The sequence below is a fragment of the Gavialis gangeticus genome, unplaced genomic scaffold (assembly GCF_001723915.1).
Source record: "Gavialis gangeticus isolate Ggan-Ray unplaced genomic scaffold, GavGan_comp1, whole genome shotgun sequence".
Classification (NCBI taxonomy): Eukaryota; Metazoa; Chordata; order Crocodylia; family Gavialidae; genus Gavialis; species Gavialis gangeticus.
The window spans coordinates 28,929,214-28,945,222 of record NW_017728995.1 but is presented as its reverse complement, the minus strand read 5'-3'; the positions used below and the strand labels follow the sequence as shown (position 1 = coordinate 28,945,222).

The window sequence follows — 16,009 nt, the reverse complement described above, 5'->3', positions numbered from 1 at the left end:
GGGGGGGGGGGGGGGTTGGGTAGCCACTGGGTTTCAAGGACCATGGGGGCACTGGCAGAGTTGTGTGGTGGTTCGGGGGGAGAGGGGCAAGGTTGGGACAGCAGTGACACCGGCTGGCAGTGAGTGGCATGGGGAATGCCTGACTGCTGGCAGGGCCCTGCAGGCCAGGGTTATGGTGTTGGTCAGGGTGCAGCACCAGGGTGGGGGCAGCTGCCCTGCTATGGCATGGTACCTGTGCAAAGCCCACAAAGAAGAGCTGGTGGTTGGTGAGCCCCACGGCTGGCAGGCGCTTCTCCTCCCCATTCCTCTGCAGCCATGCTTTGTAGGCCTGCAACAAGCCCGCAAGGTTGGCTGTGAGTCGGGAGCAAAGACCGGGGAACTTCCCCTTGGTATAGCAGAGGGCGGGAGAGGCACCCAGGGCAAGTGGTTTGGGACACTCACATTGTAGGCAGCTTTCAGACCCCCGTTGTCGGCGATGTTCTCGCCTAGGGTCTGCTTGCCATTGACGTGCTCCCCGTTCACCGCATACTTGCTGTACTGCTCTGTCATGCACTCTGTCCGGTTCTTGAAGGCCTCCAGAGAAGAGTTCTGCCACCAGGGACGCAGGTTGCCTTCCTTGTCATATTCCCGGCCTGGAACACAGTCCCGGGTGCCATCAGCGACCAGCAAGGGCCTTGGACCCCCTGTCCCAATGGCCTGGCACAGGACTTGGCTGCCATCCCCAAGTCATGCGGGGCTGTGTGATGGCTCAACAGAGTGTCTGGCGGCGGAAGGGCCACTGAAATGGAGCAGGACGTGGGAAGGGAGGGATCAAGTTCAGAGCAGGCAAGCTGGAGGTGAAGGGGCAGTGGCTTGGAGGGACTCAGGACAACTTCCCAAACTATGGTGTCCCTGGGAGGGAGTTGCAGGGAGAAGCAGGGACTCCTCATAGTCTCTTTCCATAGCCTGACAAGAGTAAGGGCTTCCCTCCCAGTACACATCTTTTCTGGAGGCAGGGGACACTGAGAAAACAGAAAGCCAGATTTTGTAGCCCACCTGGTGGTTGGGTTTTGTGGTGAGACTGATGCTGGGGCCTTTGGGGCGAGCTGGCCAGAAGCCCAGTTGATGGCTTTGGGCTTTCCCTGTTGCCATGGGCTGGACTGAAACCAGCAACCACAGGGTGAAAGTCTCCACTCCCGATGCGCTTAGCCTGTATGTCTCCTATTCTGATGGCAGCGTGCGTGGGGAAGTCCTGCTGTTCCCCAACCAGATACTCTCTGACCCTTGGCATGGGGGCCCTGATCGCCCCGAGCTGCCTTTTGGGATCCACTGGGACCTGGAGAGCATGCAGAGACAAGGGATGGACACAGATGGACCCTGCTGGCTGAGGGGGGCAGTGGGGAGAGGAGGCCGGGAGACACCCACACTAGCCATGGCCCGAGATGCAGACATGGGTCCTCACCAAGCAGATGAAGCAGAAGCAAAAGCTGCGCGGGGAAGCCTGGGGAGATGCCTGCAGGTGTCACCTAGGGAGACAGGAGGACAAACCGATGGGGGGGGAAGCCAGCAGCAGGGGGAGGGCATCCTTGAGGCAGATCACATGGCCTGGGCCATCGGCCATGTGGCAAGGAGATGACATGGAGGGAGAAGGCAGGGGATGGAATGGATGGCAGGGCCAGCAGCAGCAGTGGAGAGTGATGTGCAGAGCTGGTGTGGGACCCGTGCGGCACAGCCCTGGGGTGCAGAGGACAGAATGAGGCTGCAATGGAGAGGAGTGTGGAGCTAGGAGTGCGCTGACAGCTGGTCTAGCATCACCTCTAAGTCTAAAGACAGTGGGTTACAGCAGCCCAGAGCCAAAGAAGCTGCCAACCCACCATGCATGGTAGCAGGTGCGTGTGTGAGGGTGGGGGCTGAGAGGGGCCAGCAGATTCTTACCTTGGTCATCGAAAGCATGTGTGAGCTCGTGCCCCATCACCACGCCGATGCCACCGAAGTTGAGAGCCCTGGGGAAGCCAAGGAGAAACCCTGGTTTACCTTGCATGGCTCTTGGTGGGCTGGCAGCTGAGCATCATGCAACTTGGGCAGCCACGAGGTGGACCGGGTTTGGTTCTTGGGGTGTGCCCTCTGCGCTCCGCTGTGGAGTGCAGAGCAGGCAGGCAGCATGGAGAGGGCCAGCACCTGGCAAAGGATAGAGCCCTCCTACCTGCACAGAAGAGCCTTGGGAGATGCTCGTGTCTACAGCAGAGTTGGCAGCCTGCTGGGCAGGCTGGCATTGAATGGGCATGACATGAAGCTGTCTTCAGCTGCCCACCTCTGTTAGCCAGAAGTGCTGTCTGTGGGGAAGGCAGTCCCTCCCGGGCAGGGCCTGGCTGCCCACGTAGAGCATAGCCAGCTGGGATCTGCGGAGACCCCAGTGCTGGACTTGCTTTCGGAGCTGTAGCATCACCAGGTTCAGAAACGTTTATGGGGTACAGGCCATGGGCTCCTCGAAGCGGCAGCCAATGTGTGATCTGCTGCTGTACCTGGGATGGCCGGCTGGGGCTGGGTCATGACCTGCTGCTCACTGCTGTTCAAGGCAGGGTCCCGTGGGCTTGGTTTGACCCAGCAGGACAGCTCACATGAGCCTAGGCCTCTCCTGCGACATAGGTGCCCTTGCCCCACTGTGTTGCCCCTGATGGCCTGGCCTTTCCCACAGCCCTGGTGCTAGCACTGCCCTTGTGCCTGCCCCCCAGGGCCAGGGGCTGAGGTGGCCTCGTGTTCCTGTGGGTGGAGGGGAATGCATAGGCCCTGGTGTCCATGCCAGGCTATGTGGAGGGCAGTATCTCCTCCTGTGATCATGCCCCCTGCCCACAAGGGCCCACAGCCCTGCCGGGCATGACTGCTTCCTAAGGGCTGGGCTTTGCAGTGGGGTGTAGTGACCTCTCCTCTCTGGCTGGGCCCCAGGGTGGGGAGCTCCTGTCCGGCCAGGCCCCAGAGAGCCTGCAATGGGGGCCATGCTGGACTGGGTCTGCAACCACCCAGCAGGTCTCATGACCCCTCCCTGCCTCACGCTGGGAGCAGAGCCCGGACGCACTTGGGGTGGTCACGCGCGTAGAAGGGAGCCTGCAGGATCCCGGCGGGGAAGACGATGCCATTCTTGGTAGGCAGGTAGTAGGCGTTGACGGTCTGTGGGGTCATACTCCACCTGCGGGAGGGAGGATGGGATGTATCAGGCAGCTCTTTTCCAAGTGCGGCCACTTGCTGAAGAAACGGGTCTGGGGCTTCCCTCCCAGAGCCGTGCTGGGGTCAGTGCTTCTCCGCCTTGGGTATGAAAGGCCTGGTGCCAGCCTCAAAGTGGCCACCAGCGAGGCCTCCATCCGTGAGCTGTGTCTTCCTCTGGGGACTGGTGATGGGCTGGCATGAGCTGAGGTTAGCCAGAAACACAGAGGAATGGTCCCCCACCCTGGGGCAGTGGCAGGGGCCAGGCAGGCAAAGGGTACAGATGGACACAACAGGGGAGGTGGAGGCCCGGGGAGGGAGGAGCCTGGGGGCCGGGCTGTGTTGTGACACACGTGTGCACTTGTCCGTGTTGGTGTCCAGAGTTCCAGGTGGGGTCATAGCAACTGTGTCCTACACATGAGGCACCTGGGAGCCTCTGCTTAGACAGAAAGAGACAAGACTACAGGTCCCAGCATGCTATGGGGCCAGCAGCTGGGTGGTGCATGCTGGGACGTGTAGTCCCCACAGTAAAAGGAAGGTGGTTACGGGCTCCCCTCAGGCTGTGGGGGGCTAGCAATGTAGTCTATGTCCCAACCTCCCTCCTGGGGCATAGGCCCCTCACTTGGGGCTCTGCTCAGCCTCTACCCTGCTCCTGCCCCGGCGGGTGGGAGGGAGGCCAGGCCTCCGTGCTGGAGGATGCCTTACTGGTCCCGGTTGGGGGGTTTCCGCAGCTGGTCAGCCATGACCTTGGCAGAGAAATTGTAGAAGTTCAGCATGTTCTGGAAGAAGGAGTCCTCAGAGACCTCGTACTGAGGGAAACATGAGGCAGGGAGGGGGTGAGACGGGGCCGAGCTCCACGGGGCAGTCCTGCAGGGGAGGGTGGGGTGGCGAGATGGGCTGGGGCCACAGTTCATCCCAACCCAACAGGCAGATGAAGACCTGGTGCCCCTTCCTGCCTCCCCATGCTCCCTTGCCCAGGCTCTGTCACCCTGGTGGGGTACATGGGGGCAACTCTTGGGTGTGTTCCCAGTCCAGACAGACCTGCAGATCCTTCCCTACAGCCTCCTCCCACACCTCCCCGGGGTTGCGATACCCCTTGCCAAGGTCTACCTACCCCGTCGTAGACATCATCCAACTCCTTGTTGTCCAGGATGAAGTCTGGGAAGCCGATCATGTCGTAGATGGCGTCTGCCTGCAGAGGGAGGGTTGGGGTGGCATCTGAGGTCATTGCAGGGCTAGGGCTTGTGACTGAGATGTGAGGGTCTGTGGGCATCAGGGCTCCCCCAGGGCAGGGAGGTGGGGACACAGGAGGGGGCACTGTGGCTGCGACTCATGGACAGAGTGGCTGGCAGGAGCCCAGGGGACTGCTGGGTGGGGATGTCCCCACTACCACCCTCCAGCCCCCTGGGGCATGAAGCCCTGGTGCAGTTCATGCTGAGGGCAATGGGGCAGTGCTGGGGAAGGGGTGGCCAGCAGTCAGCAGTACCCAGAGCAGGCGCGGCTCACCTTCTCCTTCGCTGCCTGCTTTGTCTTCTCGTCCATCCAGTCGAGTTGGTCCAGGGCCTCCTCAAAAGCTGTCCGGATCTCACTGATCATCTCCTCTGCCTGTGGAAGCAGGGCGTCAGCTGCAGCTCGGCCCTGCCGGCGCACGGCACCAGCCCTTTCCCAGCTCTACGCCAGGATCCCCCCAGCAGAACAGGCAGGACTGGGGGGTGTATAGCTGGGTTGAACCAAGTTGAGCTGAACCCCTTTGGGGGGGTCAGGCTGGGGAGAGACCCTCCTATCTACAGGCACATGCCCAGCATCATCCTGCTGGGGATTTAACCACTGGTGTGCTGCAAAGGAATTGGTGGGGAGAGAAATCTGAGCTGTGGAGAGCCTGCGGTGGGGCTGGGTACTCACGATGGCCTTGCTGTCCCGGTCAAAGGTGGCTTTCACAAACAGGGAGCCCAGAGCAAAGCCCAGCGTGTCATCGGTGTTGGAGATGCAGGTCTGCCAGCGCGGTGTGCAGGACTGCAGGTGATATGGATGGGTGAGACAAGGGGACAGCAGAGGCCTGGTACAGCAGGATGTGACTTCTGGTACTAGGGGGGCTTCCCTCTGCCACGTATGTGCCCACCTCCCCCCTGCTTGGAGGGGCCCTGGTGCTCAGGCATGTTCCCTCTGCCTCGTGTCCATCCCCTGGGGACCCCTCCTCAGCCCCCTGCCTGGCCCCTCCTGGGCTCTGCAACCGCTTTCCCCCAGAGCCTGTTTTCTGGTGGGAGATTCAGGGGCTCACTGTTCCCTAGCCCTCTCCCCTTCCCCAGCCCCACAGGTCTGAATGGAGCCTTTGGCCCAGAGTCCCATCCTTTCTGCCATCCCAGGCACCCCGTTTGCTGGTTGCAGGCAGACCTTGCAGACAGGACAAAGCTTTGCAACAGTCCCTCTCATGCTGCCCCAGGCCCAGGTCCTGTCCCCCACCTCTGAGCTGCTTCGGACTTTCACCCCTGCTATCCTGCAGCTTCATTCACAGCCAGCAGGGCTCTGTGACCCCACCCTAGGCTGAGGGCACTTCTCTTAGGGACCCCACACCCATTCATGCCAATGTCCCAACCCATCCCCATCTGCTAGGGGGTGGCTGGTGTAGGAGTCCCTGGGACTCCCCAGGGGCAGGTAGCGTTGTAATCCCCTGCAAAGAGCAGGACTCCCCTTTCCTCCTCTACCATGTGTGCAGTGCAGATGCTAGTAGCACCACAGCCCCCACCTTCTTGGTGCCGTAGAGGGTCTCCAGCAGCTTCTCCTGGGCTGTCTCGAATCGCTGGTCCAGGCTCGAGGCTGTTTTCTGAACCAGGTTCCACATCATGTAGTTGTTCAGGATGCTGCGGAGTACAGGATGGCACCATGGTGGGTCTGGGCCCCCGCGCCTGGCATGCACTCCTTGAGGCACCCTCCACCCATTCCCTCTGGCACGGTACTGGGATAGTCAGGTAATCCTCTTCCTCCTCCCATCATAACGGTACAGCCCTTAGTAAACCCCCACACCCTAGACGTGTCCCCCACCCCACCCTCTGGTGGCCATGGTCCTGAGGCAGCCCTGAGCAGTGCCCCCCATGCTGCTTCTTCATGGCCATGGCCCTGTGATCCTTCCTCTACCCATCCCTGGGGGACACAGCCCTACATCTCCCCCATGCCACATGCTGCCAGGCACAGCCGTAGGGGTACATCCACCACCCCCACCATGGGTGAGGCCTGAGATTGACACGTGTGCCCTCCCCCTCTCCAAGGCCTGACCCAGAGCCCCCTGTCCCCATGGGAGCTGTGTTGGGAGGGGCAGGGGGGTCTCTACCTCCTGTCAGTGCTGTTGATGAGCTCGGAGACCTGCTGCAGGTACTCGTGCCCGTACACCACCACAGGCTCCGTGTCGGCCAACTCCAGCGGCGACAGCGCGTAGGAGATGAAATCCAGCCAGTCAATGGCAGGGGCCAGCGCCTGTTGAGTTAAGTCGTAAGTGGGGTCAAGGGGCAGGGCCCCTGGGGGGAAGCCTCTCAGCCCCTCCACTGACCCCCATCCCATCCCCCACTCTCCGTCTAATGAGAGTCAGTGATCCCCTGTCCCACTTCCTTCCTTCCCTGTTGCTGTGGTGACTGGTTGCTTGGTAACTGCTGCCCGGTGACTGAAGCCGGCTGTGCTGTATCACTAGCAGCTGTATTGATAGGACCGGTGCAGAGATGGACAGCCGCACCCCAGTGCAAGGAAGCACAGAGCCCGGGGTGGGAGGGCTTGGGCCGCGGATTCAGACTGGGTGGGCTATAGCCATAAAAACAGCTAGTGTCCACCCCCAAGAGGTATTGTGTGGCAATCGAGCTTGTTAGGGGGCTGCTGTCTAGCAAAGGAGGAGCAAGCAGCTGCAAATATTGTCAATGCAGAAACACTGGCAGAGGTGGTACAAGGAGGATGTGTGGCGAGACTGAAAGTACACTAAGGAAAGCATGAGAATACCAGGGGGGTTATGCAGAGGAGGGTTTAGAAAAATACCTAGTCATGAAAAATCAAGTATGTAAATAGCCAGCGGTCGTAACAGTACTGGTAGGAATACTGAATGTGCAAGTCACGGGAGGTATAAAATGTTTGGGAGCAAAGGGTTGTTTGACTGCTGGGCTGCTGAACGTCTTGGCGAGACCTCAGACTGTCTGATGTGCAGGTTAGTAATGTCTAATTTGCGAGGTAACTGGTGTGTTTCTTAGGCCCCGATCATACTTTACACAAATTACGTAATTCGTGGGTAAATTGCACAATAGGTTTAGATGGGCCACATGTGCAAACTAATTATCATGCCATAAAAATAGCCATCCAGCTATGAAAAGAGCCAACCAGCAACAAAGTCAGTGCTTGTAAATGTGTGGCAACTTCTAGCTGGTTTCTATCCAGCTTTCCTTTGAACATGTGGCAGGGTCCTTAGTCTAAGGGCTTATGCTGTCTGCTAAATAAACCCACGTGACGACGCTGTCTCTTGAGCATTCTTGCTCTCAGCAATGCACTGGTTTCCCAGTCCAAGATGCTGGGGTAACAGGGCAGTGGCAGAGATGGGGGTGGGCGGCAGGAGTGAGGGCCATCACTGCCAGGGCTGGGACCTCCCTCCCGCCCAGTATCTTCATGTTCTCTTGCAGCTTAATCTGCCCCTGTCCCTGCCCCATTTGCATGGAAAGCGGGTGACACTTGGCAGGGGTGTCCATGTCTCTGTGTGTGTGGAGGGAGTTGGGGGAGGAGGGGGGCACAGGAAAAGAGCTGTGGCATTTTGGCAGCTGCTGCTGGCTGCTTAGGATGCTGCTCAGCCAGGCCTCCTGCATCCCTGGCACCGGAGCCAGCGGAGTGCACTGAAATCCTAATGAAACGGGGTGGGGGAAGGGAGCAGCCTGAGAGCATGGCAGGGGAAAGTCTAGGGGAGAGGGCCCCCCAGGCAGGGGCTGGCCTTTCCCCCTGGGGCCAGGGCAAGGTGAAGCTTGTGCTTCCCTTCCCCATGTGCCTGCACAGCTTGGATCCACTCCAAGGCCCCCTGGTTCTGCCCTTTTCAGGTCACGGTGGGATCTGTCTGCCTCTGGACAGCTGCTCCTACTGACAGTGTCCCCCCAGCCCCAGGCAGGACTTGTCCCCTGCCCCACCTGCAGCTCGGCAATGCTCATCTTGTGGTAGATCTTCTCATCATCCCGCCGCTCATCCTGGGGCACGGTCAGGTTGGCCAGCTGGGTCTCCAGCTCGAGAACCTGCTGCATCTGCTCCCGCGTGGACTCCTGGGCCCCTCCAAGCAGCATCCCCAGCTCTACCATGTAGTCCAGGTAAGCGACCAGCACCTGTTGTGCCAGCAAGGGGCATTGGGGTTACCCAGGGGCAAGGCACTGGATGTACCTCTGGGCAGTTGTGGGCTGAGGGTCCCAATGCCGCTGGGTGCTCAGTTCCTAACTTCCCATTGCAGAGAATCATAGGAGACTGGTAGGGGGTGCATGGGGATGCACGTGCCCTCCCTGATGGGGCCAGTGCCCCCCCCAACAGCTGATACTGACACTGTCAGCAGGGTTGGTGCCCCCCCGACAGGGCCACCACCATCAGTGGCTTCTGCGGGTGCCCCCCCAGATTCAGGAGGCACCAGTCACTCATGCAGAGAATCCCCACCCCTACCAAGATGCCCTGCCCAGCTGATGCCAGCATAAGCTCTGGTCCAGGGGCAAGAGGAGCCCCTATCTTCAGCACCACGGGGCAGGGAGGTGTGTGCACCACCCTCCAGGCTAGATCTGCCACGGGGGACCAGGACAGTGCAGAAGCTGCCTCGAGTGTGCACTCGAGGGCAAAGGCTTTTGAGACCCCTCCTAGATCCAGGGCCTGCCCCTGAGGCTGGCTTTGTGGGCCAGGGCAGGTGGGAGTGGTGCTTGCCATGGGCAGCCTGTTCCTGCCTCTGTCCCGCCACACAATGTACCTTCTCGTTGGCTGTCTTGTTCAGGTAGTAATCACGGGAGGGGAGGAAGAGGCCAGACTGATCCACCTGGTAGAGAGGCAGATGGGGCACAAATGAGTCTGGAGTCCCTCTGCCCGGGCCAGTATAGCAGAGGCAGCAGGCATGGACCGAGGGGCAGGAGCATAGCTTGGAGGGGAGCCTAGGGCTGGGGTATTTCCATGCCAGGGTGGAGGTTGGTGGGGTTGGCCTGGCCTGGGCAGAGCTCGGTGGGGCAGAAGCAGCTCCCACCACCCACTGAGCCTTTCACTCTCCCTCTCCAGGCTGTGGAGGTGACACAACCTGGATGATGTTGCTGTTGGAGCTCTTGGAGTCAGCGCCCACATAGACGGTGAAGAAGGGTGAGGCCCGGTATGTGCCGGATACCATCTTCAGGACCTCCATGAAGTTGTTCTGGCTCCACGGCCCTGTGATGTTCCACCCACCGATCTGCCAGAGGCAAGGACAGGAGTTTGGGGGGTGGGGGGACAGACGAGCTGCCCCCTTGGTCTCACCCAAATGCCCTTGCCCTCACCCCCCACCACATGCAGTTTCACAGGGAGCCTGCCCTGCCCTCCCAGTCTGGATGAGGGGGCACTGGGCTCCCCTCCGCACATGCTGCTCCCAGCTGAGACCAGATGGGGCTTCTCCTTTCATTTATGCCATGGGCACATGCCTGGAGGGGGGAAGCCACTCCTGTGGCAAGCCAGTCCCAGCCCAGGGTGAACCCTTCTCACCTGCCCCCCACCCCAAGAGATTCCCCGAGAATCCCAGCCCCCTCCTCACTGGCGCACCTTCTCAATGAGGTCCATGAGGGGCTGCGAGCCCAGCTCCTCGATTTTCTGCTCCTTCAGGCAGGACAGGTAGTACCGCTGCGTCTTCCTCTCGGCCTCGCTGCTGGAGTTGAACGTGGTGTTCTCTGGAGTTGGGGGGGTGATGGGGGTGGACTCACTTGTGGCCCCTCTTACAGCAGCCCAGGCACATGGACGGGCTTGGCAGATTGGCCCATGTCCCTCAGCCCCTAGCTCTGCTGGGATCCCTTTGGTCTGGGTTCCCCCTCATCCTTTTTTGTAACCAAGGGGTTAGGAGGGCTAGGAAGCTGCAGACCAGCTCTGGTGCTGGCAGGGAGTAGGGACATGAGGGTCAGGTTCCCCTGCGTTACTTGGCACCAGGGGACAGCCTCACCCCCCACTGCCTGGGGCTCTGCCTGGGTGGACCCAGCCCAGCGTGGGAGCAGGCTCCGAGGCCCCAGGGAAGCGGTAGCAGGATGTGATCTCAGCCTGCTCTTGTGCTGTGTCCAAGTTGCCATAAAACCTAGCAACATACAGGTGAAATCCCCATCCCTGGTGCCCAAGGGGTGGCTGGGTCAGAAGGCTTGCACGGGGCCCTGCTGACTGTGGTGCTAACTTCCTACTCTATGTGCATGCATGTGCATGCTGAGGAGAGGATCTCCCCAATTCCTGAAGAAACCCAGGCTCTCCCTTTGCTGGCAGGGTCTGGGAATTCAATCACCAAGGACCCAGACAGAGAATCCTTGCTCAGTCTTGCCTTTCCCCCCAGGGAAAGGGAGCAGTGTCACACCTAGGAGGTGCTTCATGATGGCCTGGTTCTGGTCCCAGATGCTGTTGAACGTGCTCCATTTGGAGCGCCCATCGGGAAGTGGATTCCGCTTGATCCACCCGCCACACGAGTACTGGTAGAAGTCCTTGCAGGGGTCGGTCTCCCGGTCCAGTGCCTCCAAGATTTTGCTGGCCACGCGGATGCAGGCCTCCGTCAGGCACGTGCTGTGGGAAGGGTCTGCAAGGGAGAGGTGCCGTCACCCGGGCCCATCCAGCAGGTGGGGAAACTGAGGGACAGATGGGCTCCTTCATGGTCTTACTGCAAGGCTATGGTGGAGCAGGGGGGGGACCCAGGAGTCCTGCTGGTGACCATAAGGCCCCTCTTGTGCTGGGAGCACATGGTGATTCCAGTGGTACTCAGTGGGCCAAAGCCAGAGTCGCAGCACCCACCTCCTTTGGCTGCAAGGTCACCTGGCAGGCTGGTGCCATGGGTCCCTTTGCTCTGTTCCTCACGATACCTAATGTTTAGCTCTTGCATGGCAGCTCTGGGGACCCCCTCCCCCCAGTGCATTGCCCTTGAAGCAGAATCCCTCCTTCCAGACAGGGCACCTTGCAGTCTGGCAGGGGTAAATGCTAGGTGCCTGTGGATAGGGAGAGGGGCATCACGGAGCACCCCACACACCCGTCTCCTACCTTTGTTGTACTGGACACCCAGGGTGATCATAGAGCCTGCCAGCAGCATGGCCAGGAAGAGGGAGATGGCGCAGAGAACCAGCTCTAGCTGAGTCCGTGAGCCCAGGTGGCTCAGCAAGGGCATGACCCCTTTCCTGAACCCCACCTGGGAGGGAGAGAGAAGGGGGGCAGGATGGGGGGGGTATTGGGGCACAGTGGGGATGAAACCAGCAACACAGAAATAGTCATAAGTCCCTCTGGAGCCCAAAGACTTCCTACCAACTTAGGCCATGCCCCATGGCAGCGCCATGCTGTCTTCTCCCTTACGGCCTTACAAATGCAGACTCTTTCCTTTCCAATGCCACCCTGCTCTCCCATAGGTGAGGCGCGAGGCCAGCTCAGCACTTAGCCCTAGGCATGGGATGCTTGATTGCTGCTTTGTCATTTGCATATTTCAAATATCATTTGCATATGTCCCCCACAGGACCAAAACCCACTTACTATGTATTCAATTACATTTTGCCTGGTTATTTACATACTGGCTTTTAGTGTCCTGTGCTTTATCGCATAAGCCGATGCCAGGAAAAAAATAAAGGCAGCAGCTAAAGCACTGGCTAATGGAATAATGTAAAGATGGAGCAGTGCAGGGACAGAGATTTCTGCTTGCACGGGCTGTTTGTTAGGCTCCTGGTTGTGACACGCGGTCACAAGCTGGTGGGTGATTTTACCCAGGGCTTTGGGTAGTTTAAAGTGAGTAAGCACCTGCCCGCCATGGTACCCATCTTGGATTGCTCCCTCAGCCTGATGGCTAAGAGAAAGGTGGCACTTTGTGGTGGGTGGGGGTTTCCCTTCACTATTCGCATGCATGGGGCCAAGCATGAGGGCCCAACAGGAGATAAATGGTGATAGAGCAGCAAGTGGCATCGTGTTTTAGTCATCTGCCAGGGAGGCTTTGAGAGCTGATCACAGGAAACCATGGTGGCCCAGAGCCCAGTGTCACCCGACATGAGAGAGGAGTGCAATCGCCCAATCTGATTCTGGTTCAGTTTTTTTGGTTCTGGTTATTGGCAGAGTCTGTTTATCTGCCTACTTTTGCTGGGCGGGGAAAGGCTATGCCGATCTCTGGCGGCGACTGCATTTGTGTGGGGACTGGGCTCCGCACAGAGCTGCGAGCAGGCCCTGCCCTCCGCTCTAGTGGGACATGGCACCAGGGGGATGGGTGTCGGGAGCCAGCAGGGAGGCTAAACTACCCCCCACTGGCTCTGGGTACTGAGAGGGCCTGGTGCTAGCGGCCTAACTACCCCCAGGTGCCCCGTTAGTGCCCAGCAGGGGAGAGGCTTTGGGTTGCTGCCACCTTGGTCTTCATTTCCTGGGTCTTGCTGACTTGTTCTTGGTGTCCTGCTCCCCGGGTGCTGCTTCCCTGCTCTGTCCTTGTTCCTCTTACTGGCTCCTCGTTCGTCCCTATTGATTTCCTACTCCAGATGCCAGACCCCTGTTCCCTGACAGCTGGCTCTTGGTTTATTGCTTGGCTTGCTTAGCTAGAGCTCCTTGCTTTGGACCCCTCTGGCTACTGACTCCAGTCTGGGTCTGGATTCCTGCCTCCTGATATTCCTTGCTTGTGGCTCTGCCTAGGGTGACCCTGTATGTCCTGACCCCTTGCAGACCTCAGCTTCCTGACCCATCTGCTACTGATGCCCCAGCTCTAGCTGGGACCCATGCCTGTTCCCAGTCCTCTGGGCTCTGACACGCTAGGCTCAAGCCTAGACAAGAAGGGGCTTCCTGGTGTCCTGGCTAAACCAAAAAATAAAAAGTATCCATTTGCCAAACGTTTGGAGTTTCTCCCTCAAAATGGGAAAGCTGATGGTATCCTGTTTTTCAGTGGAACAAAGCAGAGTTTAAGGGGTGGGGAGCTGCTTTTAAAATGGAAGCAACCTTGCTCTCAAAAACACCACTTCAAAACGTAATGGCAATATGTTTCATTTGTGTATTTTCAGCTGCTTCTTCAGGGTGGGATTTTGGGGGGTGGGTCTTGGGGCCAAAACTATGCATCAGGCTTGCCCTGAATTTGCTAATGGCCATGATTGAGTAGGGTCTTTATTTTCCAGCAGATGAATGGTTTCACCCAGCCCTAGGGGAGAGGGCCCAGCACTGCCAGACTCCCCCTCCAGGCCTCCAGCCACTGGGGTTAAGACCCAGAACCAGCTGGGGTTGCCCTATGGGGTCCCACTTCCTTTGCCAAGAGACCCCCCCAAGCCGCTATGGAAGCTGGTACAGTTCAGTGCAATAGGGAGACCAAACGCTGGGGTGGCAGGGGCTGGAGGGGTGTGTGGGGAGGGAAGCTGTCAGCAGGGCCTGGGGTGCAAGGAGAAGGGGCAGAAGCTGCTTCATTTGGCATCAGAAATGGCCTCTCCCTCTCCTCACACTAGGTCTATTCAGTGATGTCTACATTTTTCTGGAGCCAGCTGGGCAAATAGATAAGCTCGTCCCAGAGCCAGCCCTTGCACTGAGCTCTGCGCTGCACAAGAGCTGCCTTGGTGCCCCGGGGGACTGGCAAGCCACCTCCTGGCCACCAAGACGCCATGTGTGGGAGCCGGACCCTACCTCCACGCTGTCGGGAGAGGCGTTCCCATCCCCCGCCGCCTCCACCCCCTCCTCCTCCTGCAAAGTAGCTCGTTTGTAATCAGGCATCTGCAGAGAGAGGGAGAGAGAGAGCGAGTAAGCTGGGGATGAGCCTGCAGAGGGCTGAGCCTGGGGCCAGTACCAGGGGCTTGCCCCCGAGGTTAGGGCTGGTGCGGAGGGAGGCCCGTGCCAGCCTTGCCTGCACCAAGGGAAGGGAGGAGCACTCACTCTCGCTCTTGCCTCTGGGGGCTCGAGCGGGGCAGGGGGGCAACAGGGATTTGGAGCCTCCCCTTTCCGAGGCACCCTGGCCCCGAGCTCCAAGGATGGAGACAGGACACTTGCATCTGCCTGCAACCCCGCATGCCTCTTGGCCCGCTGTGGGTTGCTATGGCAGCGCCGCAGCTTCTGCATGGCATCAGCATTCCTGACAGGTGTCACGCTGCCTCCTGGAGACTCATCCTCTGTTCCCAGGCAACCTGCGGCTGCATCCCCTAGCAACGCCACCACCTCCTCCCTCCCTTCCCGGAGCTGGAACCTTCCACGCCGATGGGGTCACGCCGAGAAACATCTGGAACGGGCTGGCTGGAGGCGAACTCTCTAACGGAGCAAGCAGCCAGCGGCAGGACCCCCTGCCCAGCCCCACCACTGTCCTGGGAGCCGAGCCCAGCTCCCCCACCCCTCTCACAGCACAGCCCTGTTTCCCTGCACTCCCTGAGCCACCCTAGATACCTGGCTGGCACAGGGAGGTGCCCAGGGCCTGGCAGGCAGTCCAGCCCCACAGTGCCAGGCTGAAGGGCTGGTGGGTGGTACTGCAGCTCTGCTGCAGCATGGCCCGCTGTGTAGCCTGGCTAGGACAGTGGCACCATGGGCTGGCCTATGCCACAGGTGGGGCACTGGTGGGGGGGGGCACCGCCTGCTGTGCGTTCCAGGTGCCCAACACTGGCATCACTAGCTTTGTCCCTAGTTTAGATGAAGAGTCTGGCACCTTCAGAGTGAAGCTTCATTCCCATTCGCAATAAGGCTTTCACCAAGTTATTGCCTGGGCTGAATTAGCCCCTCTGGGGAGAGACTCCTCTGCTGTTTGGGTGGCCTCTTCAGGGTGCTCCCCTCACACCCACCCCACATCTTCCTCTTTCCCTGCCCTGTGGAGTTTGCACTGACTGTGCTAATGGGCCTGGCAGAACGTACTAGCAGGCAGGCTGCAGCGGATGCTTTTCCTGAACTGGCCAACAGTGCAACAGCTCTCAGCTCAACCTGGCTGGCTGTCGTTAGGTTTCAGAGTCAACGCCCAGCAGGTGAGAGGCTTTGCAGCTCTTGTCTGAGGCTGCCTGCAGACTCAGGAAGATGCTGTGGGGCTGGTTATACTCAGGGTCATGTTTTTTGGGTTTCCTTCGTGGCTGCAAGGGCTGGCATGAGGCTTTGTGGGGGGGGTGTAAAAGCCCCAGCGAGGGACAGAGCTGCACCCAGAGCCTGCTAGGAGGTGCTATGCTGCCAGGGGGCTCCCCAGGGCACTCCTGGAGTGGGTTCAAGCCCATTCAAAACCCAACATTTGGCGGGAAATCCCTCACAGGGAGGATGCCTGATGCTGCTGGCATCTGTGAGTACGTCTGAGCCTGGCAGCCACATGGTGCCTGGGATTCCCCCACCCACCGCCTCCCACTTCAGGGAGCCCCATCTCCTGGGGAAACCATCTGTGGGGCTTCCTCTCCCCCCCACAGCACCCCAGAATTGACTCCCATCCCCCCGGCAGGAGCCCCCTCCCCACCAAGCTACAAGGACCCTGGTGACTGGTTAGCTTAGGCACCCTGTGGGGAGCTGAGTAGGCAGCCCTGGACCTGCTTGCAGGGGTTGGTTCTCCCATGCCAAGGGTCCCCCTCCTGCCCCTGGGTGGCTAGAACTGGCTCCCTGAGGCAGTGAGGTGCTGCAGGGGTGCATTGTCAGGACAGTGCAACCTCCTTGGACCCTGGCCCCTGGCATCCCCCGGCCTGGCCCCGAGGGGGCTTGAGAGGAGAGGATGGAC

The 16,009-nt window shown here is 59.6% G+C and overlaps 1 protein-coding gene across 2 annotated transcripts in view; it reads right to left on the bottom strand.

The window, feature by feature from the left end:
• Positions 1–14,076, bottom strand: part of ECE2 (endothelin converting enzyme 2) — a 16,142-nt gene extending 2,066 nt beyond the window's left edge. Inside the window, exons 1-17 of one of the 2 annotated variants that reach the window (XM_019503390.1) lie at positions 13,972–14,076; positions 11,392–11,536; positions 10,721–10,936; positions 9,934–10,058; positions 9,443–9,589; positions 9,125–9,190; positions 8,316–8,504; positions 6,503–6,645; positions 5,921–6,035; positions 5,080–5,190; positions 4,684–4,782; positions 4,292–4,369; positions 3,883–3,986; positions 3,053–3,163; positions 1,915–1,982; positions 442–632; positions 233–328 (exon numbers count right to left, since the gene is read on the bottom strand). In XM_019503390.1, coding sequence (XP_019358935.1) covers positions 233–328; positions 442–632; positions 1,915–1,982; positions 3,053–3,163; positions 3,883–3,986; positions 4,292–4,369; positions 4,684–4,782; positions 5,080–5,190; positions 5,921–6,035; positions 6,503–6,645; positions 8,316–8,504; positions 9,125–9,190; positions 9,443–9,589; positions 9,934–10,058; positions 10,721–10,936; positions 11,392–11,536; positions 13,972–14,058 — 2,091 coding nt within the window. In that variant the 5' untranslated portion in view covers positions 14,059–14,076. Of the gene's footprint in view, positions 1–232; positions 329–441; positions 633–1,422; positions 1,506–1,914; positions 1,983–3,052; positions 3,164–3,882; positions 3,987–4,291; positions 4,370–4,683; positions 4,783–5,079; positions 5,191–5,920; positions 6,036–6,502; positions 6,646–8,315; positions 8,505–9,124; positions 9,191–9,442; positions 9,590–9,933; positions 10,059–10,720; positions 10,937–11,391; positions 11,537–13,971 lie in introns of those variants that run through there. The other variant, XM_019503389.1, reaches the window with a different exon arrangement.
• Between the last annotated feature and the right edge of the window lie 1,933 nt (positions 14,077–16,009).